The 18,108-nt window shown below is 71.4% G+C and overlaps 1 protein-coding gene across 4 annotated transcripts in view; it reads right to left on the reverse strand.

Annotated features, from left to right (window-relative positions):
- Window positions 1-452: 452 nt before the first annotated feature.
- Window positions 453-18,108, reverse strand: part of KIF21B (kinesin family member 21B) — a 34,882-nt gene continuing 17,226 nt past the window's right edge. The window contains exons 14-36 of one of the 4 annotated variants that reach the window (XM_045860399.1): window positions 17,883-18,074; window positions 16,042-16,241; window positions 15,582-15,689; window positions 15,218-15,286; window positions 14,678-14,904; window positions 14,427-14,574; window positions 14,025-14,216; window positions 13,832-13,933; window positions 13,559-13,724; window positions 13,297-13,348; window positions 13,052-13,109; window positions 12,227-12,432; window positions 12,044-12,118; window positions 10,538-10,651; window positions 9,038-9,076; window positions 7,357-7,493; window positions 6,906-7,086; window positions 5,743-5,907; window positions 5,409-5,526; window positions 5,024-5,194; window positions 4,509-4,708; window positions 4,025-4,190; window positions 453-3,703 (exon numbers count right to left, since the gene is read on the reverse strand). In XM_045860399.1, coding sequence (XP_045716355.1) covers window positions 4,091-4,190; window positions 4,509-4,708; window positions 5,024-5,194; window positions 5,409-5,526; window positions 5,743-5,907; window positions 6,906-7,086; window positions 7,357-7,493; window positions 9,038-9,076; window positions 10,538-10,651; window positions 12,044-12,118; window positions 12,227-12,432; window positions 13,052-13,109; window positions 13,297-13,348; window positions 13,559-13,724; window positions 13,832-13,933; window positions 14,025-14,216; window positions 14,427-14,574; window positions 14,678-14,904; window positions 15,218-15,286; window positions 15,582-15,689; window positions 16,042-16,241; window positions 17,883-18,074 — 3,020 coding nt within the window. In that variant the 3' untranslated portion in view covers window positions 453-3,703; window positions 4,025-4,090. The remainder of the gene's footprint in view (window positions 3,704-4,024; window positions 4,191-4,508; window positions 4,709-5,023; window positions 5,195-5,408; window positions 5,527-5,742; window positions 5,908-6,905; window positions 7,087-7,356; window positions 7,494-9,037; window positions 9,077-10,537; window positions 10,652-12,043; window positions 12,119-12,226; window positions 12,433-13,051; window positions 13,110-13,296; window positions 13,349-13,558; window positions 13,725-13,831; window positions 13,934-14,024; window positions 14,217-14,426; window positions 14,575-14,677; window positions 14,905-15,217; window positions 15,287-15,581; window positions 15,690-16,041; window positions 16,242-17,882; window positions 18,075-18,108) is intronic. The other 3 variants (XM_045860407.1, XM_045860410.1, XM_045860413.1) reach the window with 3 other exon arrangements.

The raw sequence follows: 18,108 nt of genomic DNA on the forward strand, positions 1-18,108 counted from the left end.
GCTGGAGCTGTTCGTGTCTCACCGCCTCCTCTTCAGCGCTGCGGGGAGGCAGGGACCTGGTGCGCACACGCAGCACGTCCTCCGGGCCCCCCGAACCGCCGATCGGACAGGGGTGCCGGGGCAGCGGCAGGTCCGGGTTCCGACCCTGGCCGTCTCAGTAGCTGCGACCCTGCCCAGGCCACCTGCTCTGCGAGTGTTCTCACTTCAGAGAGCGAGGACCCCCCCCCCCCCGTCCCAGGGCAGAGACGACCCAGTGAAGAGCCGGACGCGGTGCCCGGTGGGGGCCCAGGTGTGGGGCCCATCCCGGGAGGCAGCACACGAGTGTCCGGGAAACGCGACAGGCCCCCCCCCCCCCCCGCCCAGGGCACCGTCAGCAGGCCAGCCGCCCCCCCCCCCGCCCCGAGAAGGGCCACCAGTCCGGTCGGCAGGCCCAGGGACCCCACCGCGGCAGATGACAGCCATTCGGGTTTTATTCGGGACAACTCCTGAGGGCAAACACACATCCGGTCTAGGGGCGCAAATGTACAACGTGAGGCTTAAATAACTTTCATACATATGTACAGTCGCGGGCAGAGGTACAAAACCCACGGACACCTTGTGCTGGATGCAGAGCACCGGGGGGCGGGGGGCGTGCGCCCGTGGCCCCCGTGGCCCAGGCCGGGGCGGCGGCTGGAAAGGGCTGGTGGGGAGGGCAGGGCCCCGATTCACGCCTGAGGTCTCCTTAGACCCTCGGCTCTTCTTCGCAGAGCGGCGTCCGCCTCCGTGCAAGGCCCTCATCAGGGCGTGGGTCCCAAGGACTGGGGCGCTGGGGTGCGGCCAGGCTGGGGCTCGTCGAGTGCCGGGGAGGGGCGTGGACGGGGCAGAACGCAGGTGCCCTGGGAGACACGGAACTTCCCCTGCACCAACCGAGGGGGCGGCGAGGGCCCGGGGGGCTGCGCCCAGTGGGGAGCACAGTGTGCAGCTGTCCATTTGGGATGGTGAGGGGGCCGAGGGTGCAGGCTTGGGTCGCCCGGGCGGGAGGAGCTCAGTGCTCCCGCACAGACGCCAGCAGGGCCGGAGCATGCCGGAGGGGAGGGGCCCGCACCCAGCCCCGGCCGCAGGCGGGTGCGGAGCCGGGCACTCCGACTTCCCGGGAGCCTCGGCCCTCGGCCCTGCCTTCCTGGTGGGAGAGAGGCAGGGCCAGCCACTCCCGGATCCGCAGGAGGCCCAGGGTGCAGCGCGGCCGCCCCTCCTCCTCGGGCCGGCTCCCAGCTGCCCTGGGGGAACCAGTCGCCCCATGACAGAGACGGGGGGTAGGGGGTGGGGGGGGAGTGCGGGTCCAGGCTCACAGGGACCCAGCGTGGGCTCAGGCGAGAGAAGATTCGGGGTGTGGGGTGCAGCGGCCCGGCCTCACGCCCTCCGAGGGCCACAAGACAGGACGAGGATGATGACCAGCATCAGAGTGAGCGCTGGTGGGAGGAGGGCCGGCCCCACGTCCCACGGACCCAGCCACCTGGGCCCAGGGAGCGCGGGCCACCTGCCTTGTGCTCAGACCACGACCAGTTTGTGCTTCCAACACGGGGGTGCTTGTGCCACGAGGCCGGGGGGCCGGCCCCCAGCCGAGTACCTTGGGCCCCGCAAGGGAGCGGCTAGGCTGCCGCCGCCGCTGCGGAGCTTGGCTCAGGGAGACGTCAAGTGTCAGGTCAGTGCCGCGCTGGGACAGCAGAGCCGCCGGCGGTGAGGTAGCGCGCCATCGGCAACAGCGGGGGGACACCTGGCGGGCCGCAGGGCCCCCCAGCAGGACGCCGGCCGCCCCCGGCTTGGCCACCCCGCCACGGGGTGACGTGCGGGCAGTCTGTCTGTTTCTGCAGCCTGCGAAGTCAGGCAGCCGAGTCTTCCTTACGGGTCGGCGCTTTCGGCTCAGGCGGGGAGAGGCCGGGGCGGGGACGGACCTGGGGGCATCTGTTCCGGGCACCCCTGGCGGCTGGAAGGGAGGGTCCAGTGTGGGAGACAGAGGGTCCCAGGGGCCCACGGGGCCCACGAGGGCGCGTCCGGCCTGCACAGAGGCTCACGGAGACGTCACCACCGCGTCCAGCGGGGCCACCCGCACAGAGCAGCATTCTCAGCCTGGGGAGGGCTCCGAGCAGGGTGGGGACAGGAGGGGGCAGGAGGGGGCAGGCTGCGCTCCGGCCCCAGCAGGTGCTGTCCCCTCAGGGGCAGGCTCGCCCTGGGCCAGGCCGCGGAGGCTCCCACACCCCGGCCAGACGGAGGAGGTGCCAGGGCAGAACAGAGCCACCACCAGGGGGCCCCGGGCCCCGTCCTCTGAGCAGGGCTGGGCTCCCGGCCCCACACCGAGGCGGGCAGCACCGAGCGGAGAAGCGTCCTTGAAGCAGAGCACAGGCCAGGGCGCAGGGGCCGTGGATGCCGAGGTGCCCCAGCAGGGGCCGCACTCAGGTCAACAGCGTCCCTGGGCGGAGCCCCCAGCCCCGGGCGGTGAGGAGCCCGGTGGACCCGGCACCACTCTTCCCGAGGGGGCCCCGGCCCACGCCAGCGTTAAGGCTTGAGAATGTCTCCTGAATACTCAACAGAGGGAAGGAGTGAGGGACTTCCCGGCCCTTCAGGGGGAGGATGGGAGGGACTGGGGACCATCAGGCGGCTTCCTGCTGGCCACGGTCCCCCGAGCTGCTGCCCACGTGGCCCAGGAGGGACTCTGGGGAGGGGGCCCTGGCCCTGGGCTCCTGGTGGGGCACCCTGTCTTCCAGGGCAATGGGCGTGAGACCCATGTGAGAAGACACAGGTGGTGCTGCCTCCCCCCCCCCCGCCCGCCCGGAGGCAAGGCTGGTGTCGGGCTGCCCAGGGCGGGCGCCGGGCCCGGCGGGCAGAGGAAGGCACTGGAACCGCCAGGCGGCCGAGACCGGGTGCTCGGGGGGCCCCGGGGTGCTGCAGGGACGGCCCGGGCTGCACAGCCGAGGGGGCATTTCCCTCCCCTGCACGGCCACAGGGAGGGGGCTGGAGGGGTCCTGGCCCCCAGCGCAGAGGGACGGACGGAGCGCGCGGAGGAAACTTCAAGTCAGCTTCCAGGAGGCAAGAGCGAACGCTAGAATAAATAGCTGAAGCCCGTCTGAGCTCGGCCCAGGGGAGTCCTTCCAGCAGCGCCCCCTCGGCCCTCGGCACAGGACCCCGAGGGTCGCCGGGGTGAGCAGAGAGTGGGGGTTCATGGCCAAGGCGCTGGGGGCCCAGCTGCCGACACGGTTTCCATAGTTACCTGAGGACGATGTTTAGGGCTCAGACGCAGCGGGAGCTGTGGTCCAGAGGCTGGGCTGGGGTGCGGGGGCTGCCTCGCTCCCCCTGCAGGGCCACCCCCGGGCCCAGGGCTCCAGGAAGGGCTGGGCTAGCTCAGCAGGGGCAGTGTGGCCAGTGAGGGGGGGATGGGGCCACAGGAGAGGAGCCCTCCGGTGTCACAGCTTAAATCCCCCCCATGTCTGCCTCCCCAAGACGGGGGTCGGCGTCCATGGTGGGAAGGTCCAGGGAGGGCGAGGAGAGCGGGGTGGGGGGTGCGGCCATCACCCACACCCCGTCCCCAGGCAGCTGGCCCCGAGGCTGCGGCGTCCCCTCTGTGTGGTGCGGGCTGCTGGGGCCAAGGGCCGGGGCTGTCCTCTGACCTCAGTCCTAGGGGGGGCCCCGGGGTAACCGCCGGACGCTCCAGAGCTTCACGGTCAGGTCACTGGGTGGGGGGGACAGCGAGTGGCTGGTCAGCCCTCAGCCTGGGCCCGGCCGGCCGCCCCCACTGCTCCCCAAACACCCAGACGTGGCCGGGGCTCAGGGCCAAGCCCCGATGAGGACAAGGGTGCAGGATGCAGGGTGCTGGACAGGGGAGGGGCCCACGTTTTCCTATCGGCTTTTCCCTACAGCGGTTTGGCCTGGTCCAGCCCTGACCACCCGCCCTGCTCCCTGCGGCCTGGCCCCCCCGTCCTGGGGTGGCCCCGCCATTCCGGCCCGGAGGGGGGGTGGAAGAGAGCAGCATAGAGGAGCGGTGGTCTCGTACCGTGGAGAAGCAGCTCAGGCCGAAGTGGAGAGAGAGGGAGAGAGGGGGGAGCGGGAGGAGGCGGGGTCAGGGCAGGGTGGTGGCGCGGCCCTTTATGGCCAGGACCCGGCGAGGAAGGCAGGGGGTGAGTCCGGGGACGTAAGTCCACAGCTTCACCCTGCAGTCGCTGTGGGGGAGACAGGGGGGGAGCGGAACAGGCGGGAGTGGGCGGGCGGAGGGGGGACAAGTGCGGAAAAAGAAGGAGAGAGAAGGAGAAAGAAGAGACCTCGGTGAGTGCCTCCCCTCGGGACAGAGCACCTGGGCGCCCCCTGGACAGGGACCAGGGCTGGCTCTGGGGGTGGCTGGGCTGCGCTGTGATTGAGGACACCTGGGCAGGTGTGAGGAGAGGGGGCGGGGCCTGCTGGGTGAGGCACTGGGCCCCGCCCAGGGCCCTGCCCTGGGAGCCCTCCCAGCCCCTGCCCACGCAGGGGGGGCAGGCGCCCACCTGGAGGCGGTGAAGATGTGCTTGGCGTTGGTGCAGATGGCGTTGATGGGGCTCTCGTGGCCCTTGATCTCGCCGATGGGCGTGAAGTTGTCCACGTTCCAGACCTTGATGACGCCGGCCCGGCAGGCGCTCAGCAGCATGGGGCGGCCCGGGACGAAGGCCAGGGCGCACACCCAGTCCTTGTGCGCGTTGGGGATTTGCTGGGGGGAGGAGACAGGCGGGTGACGCAGGGCCAGGACCCCCCCAGCTTCCGGTGTCCCCAGGCAGGCAGGCCCCAGACGAGGGTCTGCCAGCCTTCCCAGGCTCAGGCCTAAGACCCTGCCCCGGAGGGGCCCCCGCCAGCCCTTGGAGGGATCGGGGGAAAGGAATGCTCCAGGGGCGGGAGGAGAGGCCAGCCTCACGGTCAAGTCCGGGGCAAGGGGTCGGAGAGGGTGGAGGGCAGGCAGGCTGGAGGCCCGCTGGCCTGGGCTGCATGCGGGGAGCACCTGCCCCGGTCACCCCGCCTGTCCCCCCACCTGGATGAGCTCCTGCTGCTCCAGGTCCCACTTCTTGATGCCGTTGTCCCGGGAGCCGCTGAAGAGGACGTCCCCGTGGATGGCCAGGCACTCGATGCCGTCGTAGTGCGGCGGCTCGAAGTTGTGGGTGGGGCCGACGGTGCCGGCCACGCACTCCCCCAGCTCGAACATCTGCGGGACGGGGTGCGGGGAGGCCCCAGAGTCACCTGCCGCCGGTGCAGCCCCGGGGCCCAGGAGACACGGCGGACCGGCACTTCCCGCCCGCGGCTCTGGCCTCTCCGGGGCACGCTCTCCGCTACGTGGCCAGAGGTCCTGACATTTTTCACGAGTGCTCCAGGGCAGCAGGGGGAGGGGCAGAGGGAGAGACACCCAGCGTCTCGGGTACCTTGACGTAGTGGTCCTTGGAGCCGGTCACCACCAGGTCGTGCTGGCTGGCCGTCTGGGTGACCGTCAGGCACATCACGGGCCCGATGTGGCCGGTCAGCTTGCCGACGGGCTGGAACCTGCGGAAGGGCCCAGAGGGGGCAGGAGGGTCAGCGTGTCTGTCCTGGGAGGGGCGCACCTCTCCTCCCCGGGCAGAGCTGCCCTCCCCCAGGGGCCTTGGAGGGTGCGGGGAGCAGGACCACAGCGGGGACCTGCGGCCCCGGGACGGCACCCGGCTCTGAGACCTGTGCGCCCTCCCTCGGCCACACCCTCCCCCTCCCCCGGCAGCCCCGGACCTGCCGAGCTCCCAGATGCGGACGGCGTTGCCGGAGGCGGCATACAGCATGGTGCCCGAGGGGCTGAGGGCGATCTGGTTGATCTGGTGCTCCCCCGGGGCGCTGGTGATGGTGCGGGTGGACGCGGCCGCACAGGCGTCCCCTGAGATCACCTGGCCGGAGGACCTGCCCGGGAGGAAGTGGGGCCCGGTCAGGGAATAAAGCGCAAGTCAGGCCTCACTCAGAACAGGCCCACCGGCCACTTCCTCTAGGAAGCCTTCCCTGACTGGCAGGCAGGATGAGTGGGACCCGAGGGGAGAGCAGGACCCAAGCGCCCACCCTGACCTCCGGTCTGCCTGAGCTGGGGCCCAGAGACTGTCAGACGGAGTCGGGACCCTGGGGTTGAGGCCGGGTCCTGTGGGAACCTCTCCGGCCCTCGGCCCCTCCTCTGTCAAAAGGGGGGACACGCCCAGCCTGCTTCCGCGGCCTCCATTCAGAGCGACGTGGAGCAGGAGGCACCCACTCTGACCTGCACTCCCTGCCACCCCGGCCCCTGCCCCCTCGGCCAACCCCCACCAGCTGGCGCATTTGTCTCAGCCGGCCACTGGGCACGGGCGCACCATGGCCGCCCAGAGCCCACAGTTTACAGTAGGGTCACCCTCGGCATGGCGAGTCCCGTGGATTTGCACAGAGGTGCCACAACAGGCCCCCTCGTTCCTGTGTCATGCAGGGCACCCCACTGCCCTGAAGGTCCTCCATCCACTGTTTAGAGAATCAGAGGCCGAGAGAGACCACAGCGTGCAGTGCAGGTGTGAGACTCGCACCCGTGGCCTTGCCGAGAATCGGTTTCGCTGCGTCGGCCCCGCTCTGGGTCCAGCGCCCGGGTGCAGAGGCTCGGGGGCGGGACCACACGGGCTGGTCCTGCAGGCAGGGGGCCAGCTCGGAGGAGGCTGCCGCCTGCTGGGCTCCCCCTGCTTCCCCGGCTCCCCTCTCCACTCAAGCGCAGCTCGGGGGGCCGGGCCGAAGGTGCGGCCGGCCAGGCCAAAGGCCCCTCCAAACTGCTGCCCCGGATGCCGCCCCCAGCCCAGGGGTGTCCCTTCACCCTCAGCATCAGGCTGTGCCGAGTGGGGGCCCCGGGCCGGGCACCAGCCACCAGCCGGCCCACCACGGGGAGGAGCACTCACGTGAGGGTCCGGATGCACTTGGCCGAGTCGCGGATGTCCCACACCTTGATGTAGGAGGTGGACACGGAGAACACGAGCCCCGAGTGGCTGCAGTACTTGATGGACACCACGTTGTTGGGGTGGCCCTTCAGGGCCGCGATCTCCTGCCCCGTGACCAGGTTCCACATCTTGCAGCTGCGGTCTGTGGCGGTGGAGCCGCGGGGAGGGGACAGGCGTCAGGGGCAGCGGGCGCGAGGCTGGGGGCCGGCTCCAGGCCCGGGGGTGGGGGCGACCCGGGGAGAGGCAGCCCGGGGAGGTTTGGGAGGAAGCGCGGGACGGAGGCCCCGGGGCGGCCGGGATGGGAGCCTGGGGCCAAGGCAGGGGTCGCTAGACCGGGCCACAGCGAGTCCGCCCCATGTCCTCCAGACCCGGGAGACGCGGGCCGCCCCCGGCCAGTCTGGGCCCTGCCCACCTTTGGACCCCGTGAAGAGCAGCTCGTCCGTGGCGTCCAGGCAGAGGATGGGCTTGGTGTGGCCCTCAGCCATCGAGACGCACTGCAGCGGGGCCGTCCGTCCACCCTTGGCTCCCCCAACCGGCGAGATGACGCCCCTTCCAGGACAGAGGGAGAGAGGGCGGCCGTCAGCCGAGGGCGCCGCCCCAGGCAGAGTGCGGGGAGTGGCAGAGGGGGCCTGGGCCTGACGGAGGCCCCAGGGACGCCGGCCGGGGCCAGCAGTGGGGTGCCGGGAAGGAGGCGCGTGGGCAGAGCGGGTGCCACCCCATCCTCCGTGATTCCGGGAGAGCGCCCTGTCCTGCCCACGGGGAGCTCCCGCTGGTGCTGCGGGGCAGCAGGTCCCAGGCCTGGGGGGCCCCTGCACCCTCACAATGGCCCCATGCCGCTCCAGGTCACCCAGGCAGCCAAGGGACCCACGGGGTGGGCGCCCCGGTCGCCTCCACACCCTCTGCCAGTGGCTGCCTCAGGCCGGCACCGCGCACGCAGGGGGGCTCACGCACACGCACCCCGCCTACAGCCCCTCGGACCAGCACGGTCGGGCCTGAGCCTGTCACTCACACGGGTCCCCTTCTGGGACCCAGGCTCGGCTCTGGGTTGAGGGGTCTGCGGCCCCTGGCGGGTGCGGGGAGCCCCTCCCGGCCCCACAGTCCCCGCATCCGCCCACGGCAGACACTGCGGGTGGATGCTGCTCCCCAGGGAGGGCCTGTGGGCGTGAGGCCCCGCTGAAAACACACCCGGCGCTTTCCCGAAGACCACCCTGCCCCCCACAGGAACGCTGAGGCCGGGGTGACGCACGTGCCCCCCGAAGGCCTCTCAGGGCCCCGGGGACCCAGTCCGTGCCCCCCATGCCGAGAACAGCATCAGACAGGCCCAGCAGCCAGCCGGGGCCGCCCACAGAGACGGCCCCCCCACATCTGCCCCCCTCCCCAGCTCCCTGCTCCCAACGCTGCCCTGGGCCTAGCCGCGCGGCTGGGCCGGAGCTGTGGGCAGCGTGTTAACGAGTAAACCCGCCTCGGTGAGACCGGGGGCTGGCTGGGGGGGGGGGGTGTGCCCTGGCCTCTGCAGGAGGGTTTGCAGGGGGCCTCACGCCTGGGGTGGGGGCACGGCCAGTGGTCAGCGGGGGCCGCGTCCGGAGAGTGGGCCGGTGCTCCCGGCCCAGCCGGGGCCCGTTGCTTGGGCCCCCCAGCGGGTCCCGTGTGGGGGCTGCTGTGTGGGGTGGGTGGGGGACAGGGGAGCCCCAGCACTCCCGGTCCGGGGGACAGAGCCAGGTCTGCGTGTGCCCACGCTGGCACAGACGGAGCGAGTCACCGCGACCCTGGGCGCAGCCACCGGCGCTGCTGGGCAGAGCCCAGCCCGGCCCCACCTGGCCAAGACTCCATGCTCCTTGCTGCACGCCCCCACCCGGCGGCAAGGGAGGAGAGAGCCCGGGGCCTGGGGCAAGCACATGCACGCCCTCCCGAGCCCCCAGCTCCAGCCGGCGGTGCGGCCACCCTGAGAGGAGAACCGGGGGCGGGAAGGGGCCTGGAGGGGCGGTGGAGAGGCGGGGTGCATGCGGAGGGCGGGGTGCATGCAGGCGGGAGGGGCCGGGGAGAGAGCAGGGAGGGCGCCGGGGACAAGCATGCGGCCGGCCGTCGGTGTGTACCTCAGGACCTCCGACAAAGAGGAGTCGCTGTCGTCAGACCTGGGGGGGGCAGAAAATTAGCTGGATTAGGGGGAGGGCGGGAGACACACAGGGGCGGAGCCAGCAGCGGGAGGTCAGAGGGCGGTTATTCTCTCGGAGGGCAGCGGAGCGGGGAGGCGGCGGGAGGCAGCGAGCGCTGAGGGGCAGGGGGCAGGAGCTGGGGACAGTCCTCCGCGACCAGGGTGGGGCGGGGTGGGGAGGGGTCCAGGGAGCCGCCGAGCGCCGGCCTCCCGTCCGGGTAGCCCCTTCCTGGGCTGTCTGCTGGTCCCAAGCCCTCCGACTGCCCCATCGCACAAGCTGGGGCACCCATCCCACCAGGCAGCGTGGGGACCTGCCGGCTCCTCCCGTCCGGGAGGCTGGCAGCTTCCAGCCCTTCCTCAGGGACCGACTGAGTTGCAGCAGAGCCCACTGTCCCCGGAGCGCCCACAGGGACGTGCTAGGAGCTGGCTGTGCACCTCACATGAGCCCCAAGACCCGGACCCCAGGAGAGGACCGCGGGCTGGACGACTGACCGCCAGCTGGCACGGCGAGAGCCCACCCCACCCCGCACACCCCACCCCGCACCGCTTCTGAGAAAGGGGCCGGTCCGCGGTAAAGGCGTGGGGGGCCCCCTGGTTGGCGTGGGCCAGGCTCGGGGTGCACCCCCACAGCGGGAGCCTATGCCAAGGCGGCGGGGGCGGAGCATGTGTGCACTCAGAAGGGGCGTTTCCGTGGGCGAGACTGGTGCCAGGGGCCCGCCGGGGCGAGGACTGGCGCTGTCCAGCCTGCTCTGTCTCTCACGGCGGGGCCAGAGAGGAACGTGAAGGGGAACTCCTGGCGGACAGGCCCCCTCCCCCAGGCCGAGTCCCCTGCTGTGGACACATGCCAGTGCAGGTCACAGCCCCGGGTGCCCCGCCCAGTGCCGGCACTTTCTAGGGGGCTGCCCCATTTCCTGTTGTGTCAACTGGGGGCGACAGTCCCCACAGCTGGCTGACGGCCCAGCTGAGACTGAGGGGGTGGGGGCCTGTGCCGGGGAGGCCCACTCAGCACCCGTCCCACCGACAGGGGCTGCCCCCGAGGGGAGAGCCCACCGGCCTCTGAGCCTTCCTGGTAGGAGGGGCTGGTGGAGCTGGAGGAGGGGGCGTCACAGAATCAGGGCCTTCACTGAGGAGGCTTCAAGGGCGGTTCTGGGGGTGCCCCCGGGTGCCGGAGTGTCCCTGCCAGCCCTGTGGCTTTCTGCACGTGCGCTCTCCCGAGCCCTGTGGCTTTCTGCACGTGCGCTCTCCCGAGATCCCCCGAGACCCCCAGCGCTCCGGGAACCGAAGCGTCCCAGGTCAGGACGGAAAGGGCAGAGCGGCCAGGAGAGGGGCCGCCTGGGCCCCAGGCGCCCCATCCACGGCCACGGCCACGGCCACAGCCACGGCCACGGCCCGCCCCAGGCGCCCCCCGCTTCCCCCAGGGAGCCGGCCACTGGGCGCTTACTTGTCCAGCGCTGACCCTTGGCTCTGGTGGCTGGTGAGGCGGGAGAAGACGTTGCGGTCGTTGCGAGGGCGTGTGGGGGGGGACGGGGGCGGCGTGGACCCCACGTCTGCGGACCTGGTGAGCGGCGGGGGGGGGGGAGGGACAGAGCGGCGTCGGCGAGGGACCGCAGCCCGGCCCCGAGCCCCGCGTCCGGCCGAGCCCCCCCGAGTTCTCCCGGACAGCCCGTCCGCCCACGAGGCTCCCCGATTCCAGGCTGGCGCCCCGGCCTCATCAAAACGCGCTGTAGTCCCGAAATAGCCCCGCCGCGCTTTCGCGGTCAGCGCAGACCGGAGGGGGGCGGGGAGACGCTGGCATCGGTGTGCCCGGCCACCACCTGAACCCACCACCCTGGGCCCGTGGCCTCCGCCCACCCTGCGGGCACTCGGCCTCCCGTGGGCTCCTCGACGCCACGGAGTGTGCATGTCCGCGCTTTCTCCTGGTGGTTTGTACTCACACGGCCCCAGGGGGGCGCCGTCCCGTGTCCCCGACCGGGAGGGGCCGTGACGGCCTCCCGGAGGAAACCCCTGCGCCCCCGGAGCGCCAGGCCCGAGTTAGTGAATCAGAGGCGCACGCTGACCAAGTGTCTTCGAGCAGAACCCCACCCACCCAATGCGAGGGCTGGCACCGGCCGGCCGATGAAAAGGCGGCGACCGGAGGCCCTGGGCATGGGGCCGGCTCCGCGCCAGGACGTGAGCGTTTTGGGCGGAACTGCTGTGAGGGACGGGACCCGACCGCCCGGCCCCGCTCTGGCACCCCGGACGCTCCGTCCCGGGTTCGGCCTCGGTCCCTCGGACGGCCCTGCGTCCTCACAGGTCACGGGGAAGCGGCGGGGGTGAGCCCCAGGGGGAAGCGCTCCTGCCACCCCCCCACCTGTGGCCAGCCGCTCTGCGAGGCGCTGGTGGGGGGTGCGGCTGGCACTGGGGGGAGTCCCCCTGGCTCCCTCCAAGGCTGACGGTGAAGACGTCCTGAGACCCCGCCCTCCCACTCCTCAGCTGTGACCTGGGATGGCCACCCGATGTCCCTGAGAATTCGGGGACATCGCCGGAGGACCCCCGAGGCACCAGCGGTCTGCAGAGGCTCCCCGTGGCCGGGCCAGGGAGCAGCCCCCCCCCGCCCCCCCCCAGACTTCCCCGGCCTGCCCTGGTGTGTGTGCATTATCTTTAAATGCCTGAACTCCTCCCTCTCACACGACCAGACCCCAAAAGGGGTTGAAGTGCGTCCGGGCAAGGGCAGCCCACCGACGCGGAGCGCACCTCGGCCTACAACGTCAGCCTCGGCCCGGCTCCCAGTTCAAGGTGCGTATGGAGGTCATGGTCCTGAACCCACCACTCCGGACGGGGCGGGGCGGCGCCCGTGGGGGCCGGGGAGCGACTCGGTCTGGCCCGGACTGAAATGCCCACAGGGGTGGCCACCGCGCTGCCGAGGCCCGGACGGGGGTGGGGGGGTCTGGCGGGCACACACTCTCACCTGGCGGGCTGCCCCCGGTCGTACGACTTCCTCCGGGTCAGCGGGGAGGTGTCGGCGCCTCGGGACTGCCGGGGGCTGGAGCAGGAGGGGCGGGTGAGGCGCCGCCCGGCTCCCTGCACCCCCATCCCTCCCCTCCCCCCCCGCCCCGGGCCCGCCGCCCGGGCGCCCCGCTGTCCTCCTTACAAGGTGCTGCCCCGGGTGGGCAGGCTGACGGTGCGCGAGACCTTGTCCCGGAGGAGAGGGTCCCGGAGGGAGAAGCCCGCGCCGTCCTCCGTGATCTCCACCAGCGAGGCCAGCGACTTGGTGATGTTCTTGGTGGAGACGTCCAGCGGGGGCCCCAGGCACTCGGCGGACACGGCCTTGATCTGGGCGGACAGCTTGGGCTCGCCCTGCAACGGAGGCGCCAGTGGGCCGACTTCCCGCGCGGGTGGCCGGGCAGGCGGGGGGATGGTGCGGTCAGGGAAGGGCACGGCCCAGAGCCCGTCTCTCCAGGCTTCTGGAGAGTTCTGAGCCACAGGCACGGGTTTCCCGCGCTGCCTCGGACCGCGCAAACAGCCGCTCCCCGGCTGACCCCGCGCCCCGCACAGGCCTCTCTTCAGAGCTGTTTCTCGGTCCCAGGCCACCAACCGGGCCCCGTGGGCACGCAGAGCCCCTCGCTGCTGGCCCTGCTGGCGGGCCGCCATCTGCACATACACAGGAGCCAGGGACCCGGTCTGTCTCCGACTCAGGTCGGGGGCGCGGAAGAGGGAGACATTGAAAGTGGGGACCCTGGCTCTGGTGATGTCGCCCGGCAGTGGCCCTGGCCCCTCCTCCCGTCTTTCTCGCCCTCCAGAAGGAACGGGCTGTATCGGGTCACGCACCTGGCCCCCCACCCCTCCGACCTCAGGCTAGACCCTTCCCGGACCTCCACCCCGGCTGGAGGCAGCGCTGGGTCGGGGCTGGGGCGAGGGCAGGGCCGTGGAGCGCGGACCAGGCTTGACGAGGCCGGGCTCTCCCGAGGGGGCTCACCTTGAACTTGAAATCGTCGTGGCTGGAGGAACCTTTCATGGTGAACGACTGGGAGAAGCTAAGGTCAAAGCAGAGGGAGGCCAGCACCCAGTGAGCCTCCCCCCCGGCGCTCTGGGACCTCAGCCTGGGCCCCAGAGAACCCCCGACCCAGGCTGCGCCCTGGCCCCCGGGGCTCCCCCCGCCCCGCACCCTCAGCCCCGGGGGCGCTGAGCTGGTGCTCCCTCCGGGCGGGTGGGGAGCCTCACCTGCCCTCAGAGAACTCCGAGACCTCCTCATCGGTGCTGGCGTAGCCGTTCTCTGGGTGGGGAGGAAAGTGGGGATCGGGGCGTGAGAGGCCCCTAAATGAAGCCCCCTCCCACGTCTCGCCCGCTGGGATCGGGCGGGCTTCTGGCCGGGTTCTGGGCAGGCGCAGTCCCCGGAGGGTCAGGGCCGGGAGCCCTGGCAGCGCCCAGGGACTTGGAGGCCATGCCTGCCCCCCCCCCATGTTCCCCCCCACGCCCCGCATACCCTGCTGCACGTTCTGGATGAGCGCCTGCAGCTCCGGGTGGGCCTCCGCCTTCTCGCGCAGCGCGTCCAGGAGCAGGTGGTTCTGGGAGGAGCCCGCGACGTCCGTCTGCCTCAGCCGTCCCTCCAGCAGTCGGATCTGGGCCTCCTTCTGGGCCACCTGCAGCCCCTGGGGGCAGGGGGCCAGGCCTGGGTGAGCCTCCCGGGCCTGGGACCGCGGGCACCCTGCCACCGCCCAACCTCCCTGCGTCCCCTGGGGGGGCGAGCTGTGCCCACCTTGTCGATGGACGCCTTGAGGAAGTTGTCTAGCAGGAGGCGGGCCTCGGCCAGGGAGCAGGAGCTGATGACCACGGATGTGTCTGTGGAGTCCAGCTCCTCCTGGGGGCGGGGGGCGGGCGCGGACAGCTCCGGTCACCCGACGGCCCCCGCCGCACCCCCGGCGCCCCTGCGGCCCCCCGCCCCGGGGCACCTTGGTCTCCTCCAGCTGCACGATGGTGGCCTGGCAGTCGGAGATGCCGTCGTTGACGTAGTCGATGTTGGCCGCCAGCGCCTCCATCTCCTCGGCCAGCTCCTGCAGCCCCTTGTCCTCCGGGCTCTCCGCCTGCAGCCGCTCCCGCCGCCGGCGCAGCGCCTCCTGCAGCAGGAACAGCTCCTCCCTTTTCTGGGGGCGGGAGGGGTGCCTCAGGATGCCTGCTGGCCAGCCCTGCCCCCCACCGCCGGGCCTCTGGGGACCCCAGCAGCTCTGGATTCCAGGGCCGCCATGAGGAGCAGGGGCCGGGGCACCGGGGGCGGTGGGAAGAGCCAGAGCAGCCAGAACAGATGGCGGGGCCGGTGGGGCCGGTGGGGCCGGTGGGGGAGGGCCCGCGCCCACCTTGATGAGCCTCTCCATGTCCGCCTCCAGGTTGACGATGGTCATCCGCTGCATGACGACGTCGACGACCCTCCGCTCCAGTGACTGCCACTTGAGCCGCGCGGCCTTGCTGAAGCTCTGGCCGGCCCCTTTCTTCTGGAACTTCTTCCTGGACCCGGAGACCAGCGGGTCGGGGCAGGGCCCTCGCCTGGGGCGGACTCTCCCGGGGCCTGCCTCCCGCCGGCCCGCCCGGACCCCCAGGCCCCGCTCACCTGGCCGGGCGGGCGCCGTGGCCGCCAGCCGCCGGGTGGTCCAGGAAGTGGCTGGCTTTCCGGTTCCACTGGCGCACGATGCTGGAGACGGAGCGGGCCCCCGACTCGGCCTCCGACGAGGTGCTGGCCGACACCTCGGCCCCCGAGTCCAGCATGGGCGGCTTCAGCCCCACGCGCCCCGCCACCCGGTCAGACATGGGCTTGGCCAGGCGCCTCAGTGCGGACACCTGGGGGCGCGGAGAGCGGGACCCGGTGAGCAGGGCACCCAGAGCCCAGGAAACGCCCGGGTAGGGGGAGGGCGCCCCTCCGTCTGGGCCTGGGCTGGGCTGGGGCTGAGAAGGGGCCTCCGTGTGCGAGGGGGTGAGCACGAGAGAGAGACCTCTGCCCTTTAAGGCCAGGAGGAACAGCACGGGCACTGGGGCCAGGGCCTGCAGCCGGCTCTCCAGCCCCAGCCCAGGCCACACCTGCACCGCTGGAGATGGGAGGCCCCGGGCCGCTCGCTGGGGGAGTGGGGGGTCCTCAGGAAGGCGCCTCGCTTACCTCCTGGGTCTTCCTCCTCAGGACCAGCTCCTGCTGCCGCTTCTGGGACTCCAGGGCTCGGATCTGAAACTGCAGGGGGACACGGGGGTCCGCACTCAGGGCCGGGCCGGGCCTCGGGGCCCCGCCTGCTGACCCCACGCCCCCTGGAGCTCGGCCGCTGTCCCAGAGGTCACGGTAGCCCCCTTCTCCACACGGGCACATCTCTGGCCCCTGGTCCCCACCACAGGCCTCTCGGCCGGTGACGTGGGGCACGTTCCCGCCCGTCGCCGTCACTGTCACCGTGGGGCTCACCCTTGCCCTGTGCAAGGTGGGGCTGCCCAGGAGCCTGCAGGGCCCCGCATCCAGGGTGGGGGGATGCCCTCACCTCCTGTCGCCGATGCTCCTTCTTCAGCTGCGCGATCTCCCGGTTCCTCTTGGTCTCCGCCAGCCGCCGCCGCTGCTGCTCCTCACGCATCTGCTTCATCAGGGCCACCTGGGGCAGGCGGAGGGGGCGGTGGGACAGGGCCGAGCAGGCGGCCCGCACGCTGCAGGGAGTGAGGACGCTGGGCGGGGGACCGGCAGCCTCCGCCGCCCACTCCTCTGCAGGGGCTGAGCTGCCCCATCTCCTGGGCCCCCTGGCCAAGGAGTGGCCTCCCCGCCGGCCCGGCCAGGTCTGGCCCCGGGCCCCACTGCTGCAGACGCGATGAGGCTCCCCCAGGGGGCAGCGTGCAGCAGGGTTCCCTGGGGACCCTGGACCGGAGCCCGGCCCCAGGCCCGGTCGTCGACAGGGACGGCGTGACTGTCGGCCGTGGGGCGCGGAGCCCCCCTCCCCCCAAGGTGCCCACCTTGGCCTTCTTCATCTCGGCCACCTCGGCCTGCAGCTTCCGCAGCTCCCGCTCGTAGCGGGACTGGTTCTTCAGCAGCCGCGCGTGCTCCTTCTGCGCGGCCTGCAGCTTCTGCAGGTCCCGGTGCATCTCGCGCAGCCTCTTCTCGTAGTCCGCCCGGATCTTGTTGGCCTTCTCCTCCGTGTAGCACTCCATGGTGCCTGCGGCGGCGACACGGCGGCGGCGTCAGGGCAGAGGCCCCCGGGCCTGGGCCCGGGGCCCCTGCAGGGCCGCCCTCCACAGCTGCTTCTCTGATTTGGACAATGCCGGGGTCAGGCTGGAGGACACCCAGGGACCTTCGTGCCCGGCTCGTGCCACAGGCTCGGACCGGCGTTTCCATGTTAAGATCACCGTGCCCCTGGCCACCAGCTTCCCGGGAGGGCCCTGAAGACCCTCCTGCTGGCTGGCTGTGACCCAGGACTCGAGGCAAGGGTCAGAGGGTTAGAGTCAGAGAAAGACAGAGCAATGGGGGCCGGAGCCAAGGGAACAGGCTGACCTGCACCCCGACCCCTCCTACTGTGCTGCGGACCGCTCCCCTGGAGAGGTACAGCCACCTCAGGGCCCGCCCCCAGACCTGCAGCCTTCCTCCTCCTAGTGGGTATCATCCTCCTCCTCCTCCTTGCAGACTCACCCCCCAGCAGCATCCTCGGCCCCCCCCCGTGGCCACGCCCTCCCCATCCATCCACGAAGCCTGTGTTCGCTCCTCAAACCCCACCCACAACTGGCCACTTCCCACTGCCCAAGCCGCCTTTCCCGGGACCCTCATCACAGCACCCAAACGGGTCTCCAGCTTCCACATTCGCTCCCCCAGCCAGCAGCCCGGGGGGGTCTTTTCAGAATGCTCTTAAACTTCACGTCCAGCCCGTCTCTCAAAAGGCCACGCCTTTCTCCCCTCCCCCAGGAGTCAAGGCCACGCCCTCACCCTGGCGGACGGGACCTGGCCCCACGTGTTTCTCTGACCTCCTGTCTTGTCCCCTCCCACCGCGCTTCAGCCCCTGGTGCCCTCGGCCTTCCGCCAGCGGCCAGGCAGACGCCTGCCTCAGGGCCTGGCGCCTTCTGTTCCTTCCGCCTGGAACGCCCTTCCCTGCACTCATTCTGCCCCAGCCCCGTGTCACCTCCTCATCTGCGCAAACGTCACCGGCACCGGGAAGCCTTCCAGGGCTGCCCTTTTAAGACTCCAACCCGCCTTCCTTCCCTGCTGTGTGCTTTCTGCCACACTCATCACCGCCTGACGTGCCCAGGTCCAGGGGTTCGTCTCACTTCTGTCTGTCCCCCCGCCAGGACGCTCGCTCCAGGGCCCCGGGGACCGCACCCACCCCAGCACCTGCTGCGCCCAGGCCCACGTCTGCCCCATGAGGCGTGTTTAGTCATTCAGCAGAGTTTTGCTGAAAACTCGAGCGAGCAAGCGAGGGAGTGAGCGAGCAGGCTGCAGAGCAGCGTGAGGAGGGCGGGGAGGGAGCGGCGGCGTGGGCATGGGTTCAGGGGAAAACTCCCCAGGAACCGAGCGCAGGGAGAAAGGTCGGAAAGCGTCACGTTCGTGTGCCTGGGGACGCGAAGGCCTCTAACACTTAAGATGACAGTAAAATAATAAAAATAATTTAAAACGTGGCATAGACCTGCGGTCACACAGAAGAACCCTTTGACTACGGGCAAGGTCCCAGCCCCCTGCAGGAAATCAGGTAAATCCCCGAGAGGCCAGGGGGTGCGTGGGGCTTTGCGCGGGGGCGGGCTCCTCGGGGGCAGTGGGCGGGGCCCTCGGGGCAGTGGGCGGGCCCGGGGGAGGGCAGTGGGCGGGGCCTCACTGAGGTTCTGCAGCACGCGGTCGCGCTCCAGCTGGGTGTCCCGGATCTTGTTCTGCAGCAGGATCAGCTTCTCCTCGTACTGGTGCTTGAGCGTCTGCAGCCGCCGCTGGCTGTTCTCCAGCTCGTCGATCAGCTTCTGCTTGATCTCGATCTCGCAGGTCAGGTCCGCCAGGTCGGCCTGGTAGTTCACCTCTGTGGGGCGGAGACCACCAGCCTGACCCACGGT

This window comes from Phyllostomus hastatus, unplaced genomic scaffold (genome assembly GCF_019186645.2).
Source record: "Phyllostomus hastatus isolate PE091 unplaced genomic scaffold, TTU_PhHast_1.1 phas_contig_148, whole genome shotgun sequence".
Taxonomy (NCBI): Eukaryota; Metazoa; Chordata; class Mammalia; order Chiroptera; family Phyllostomidae; genus Phyllostomus; species Phyllostomus hastatus.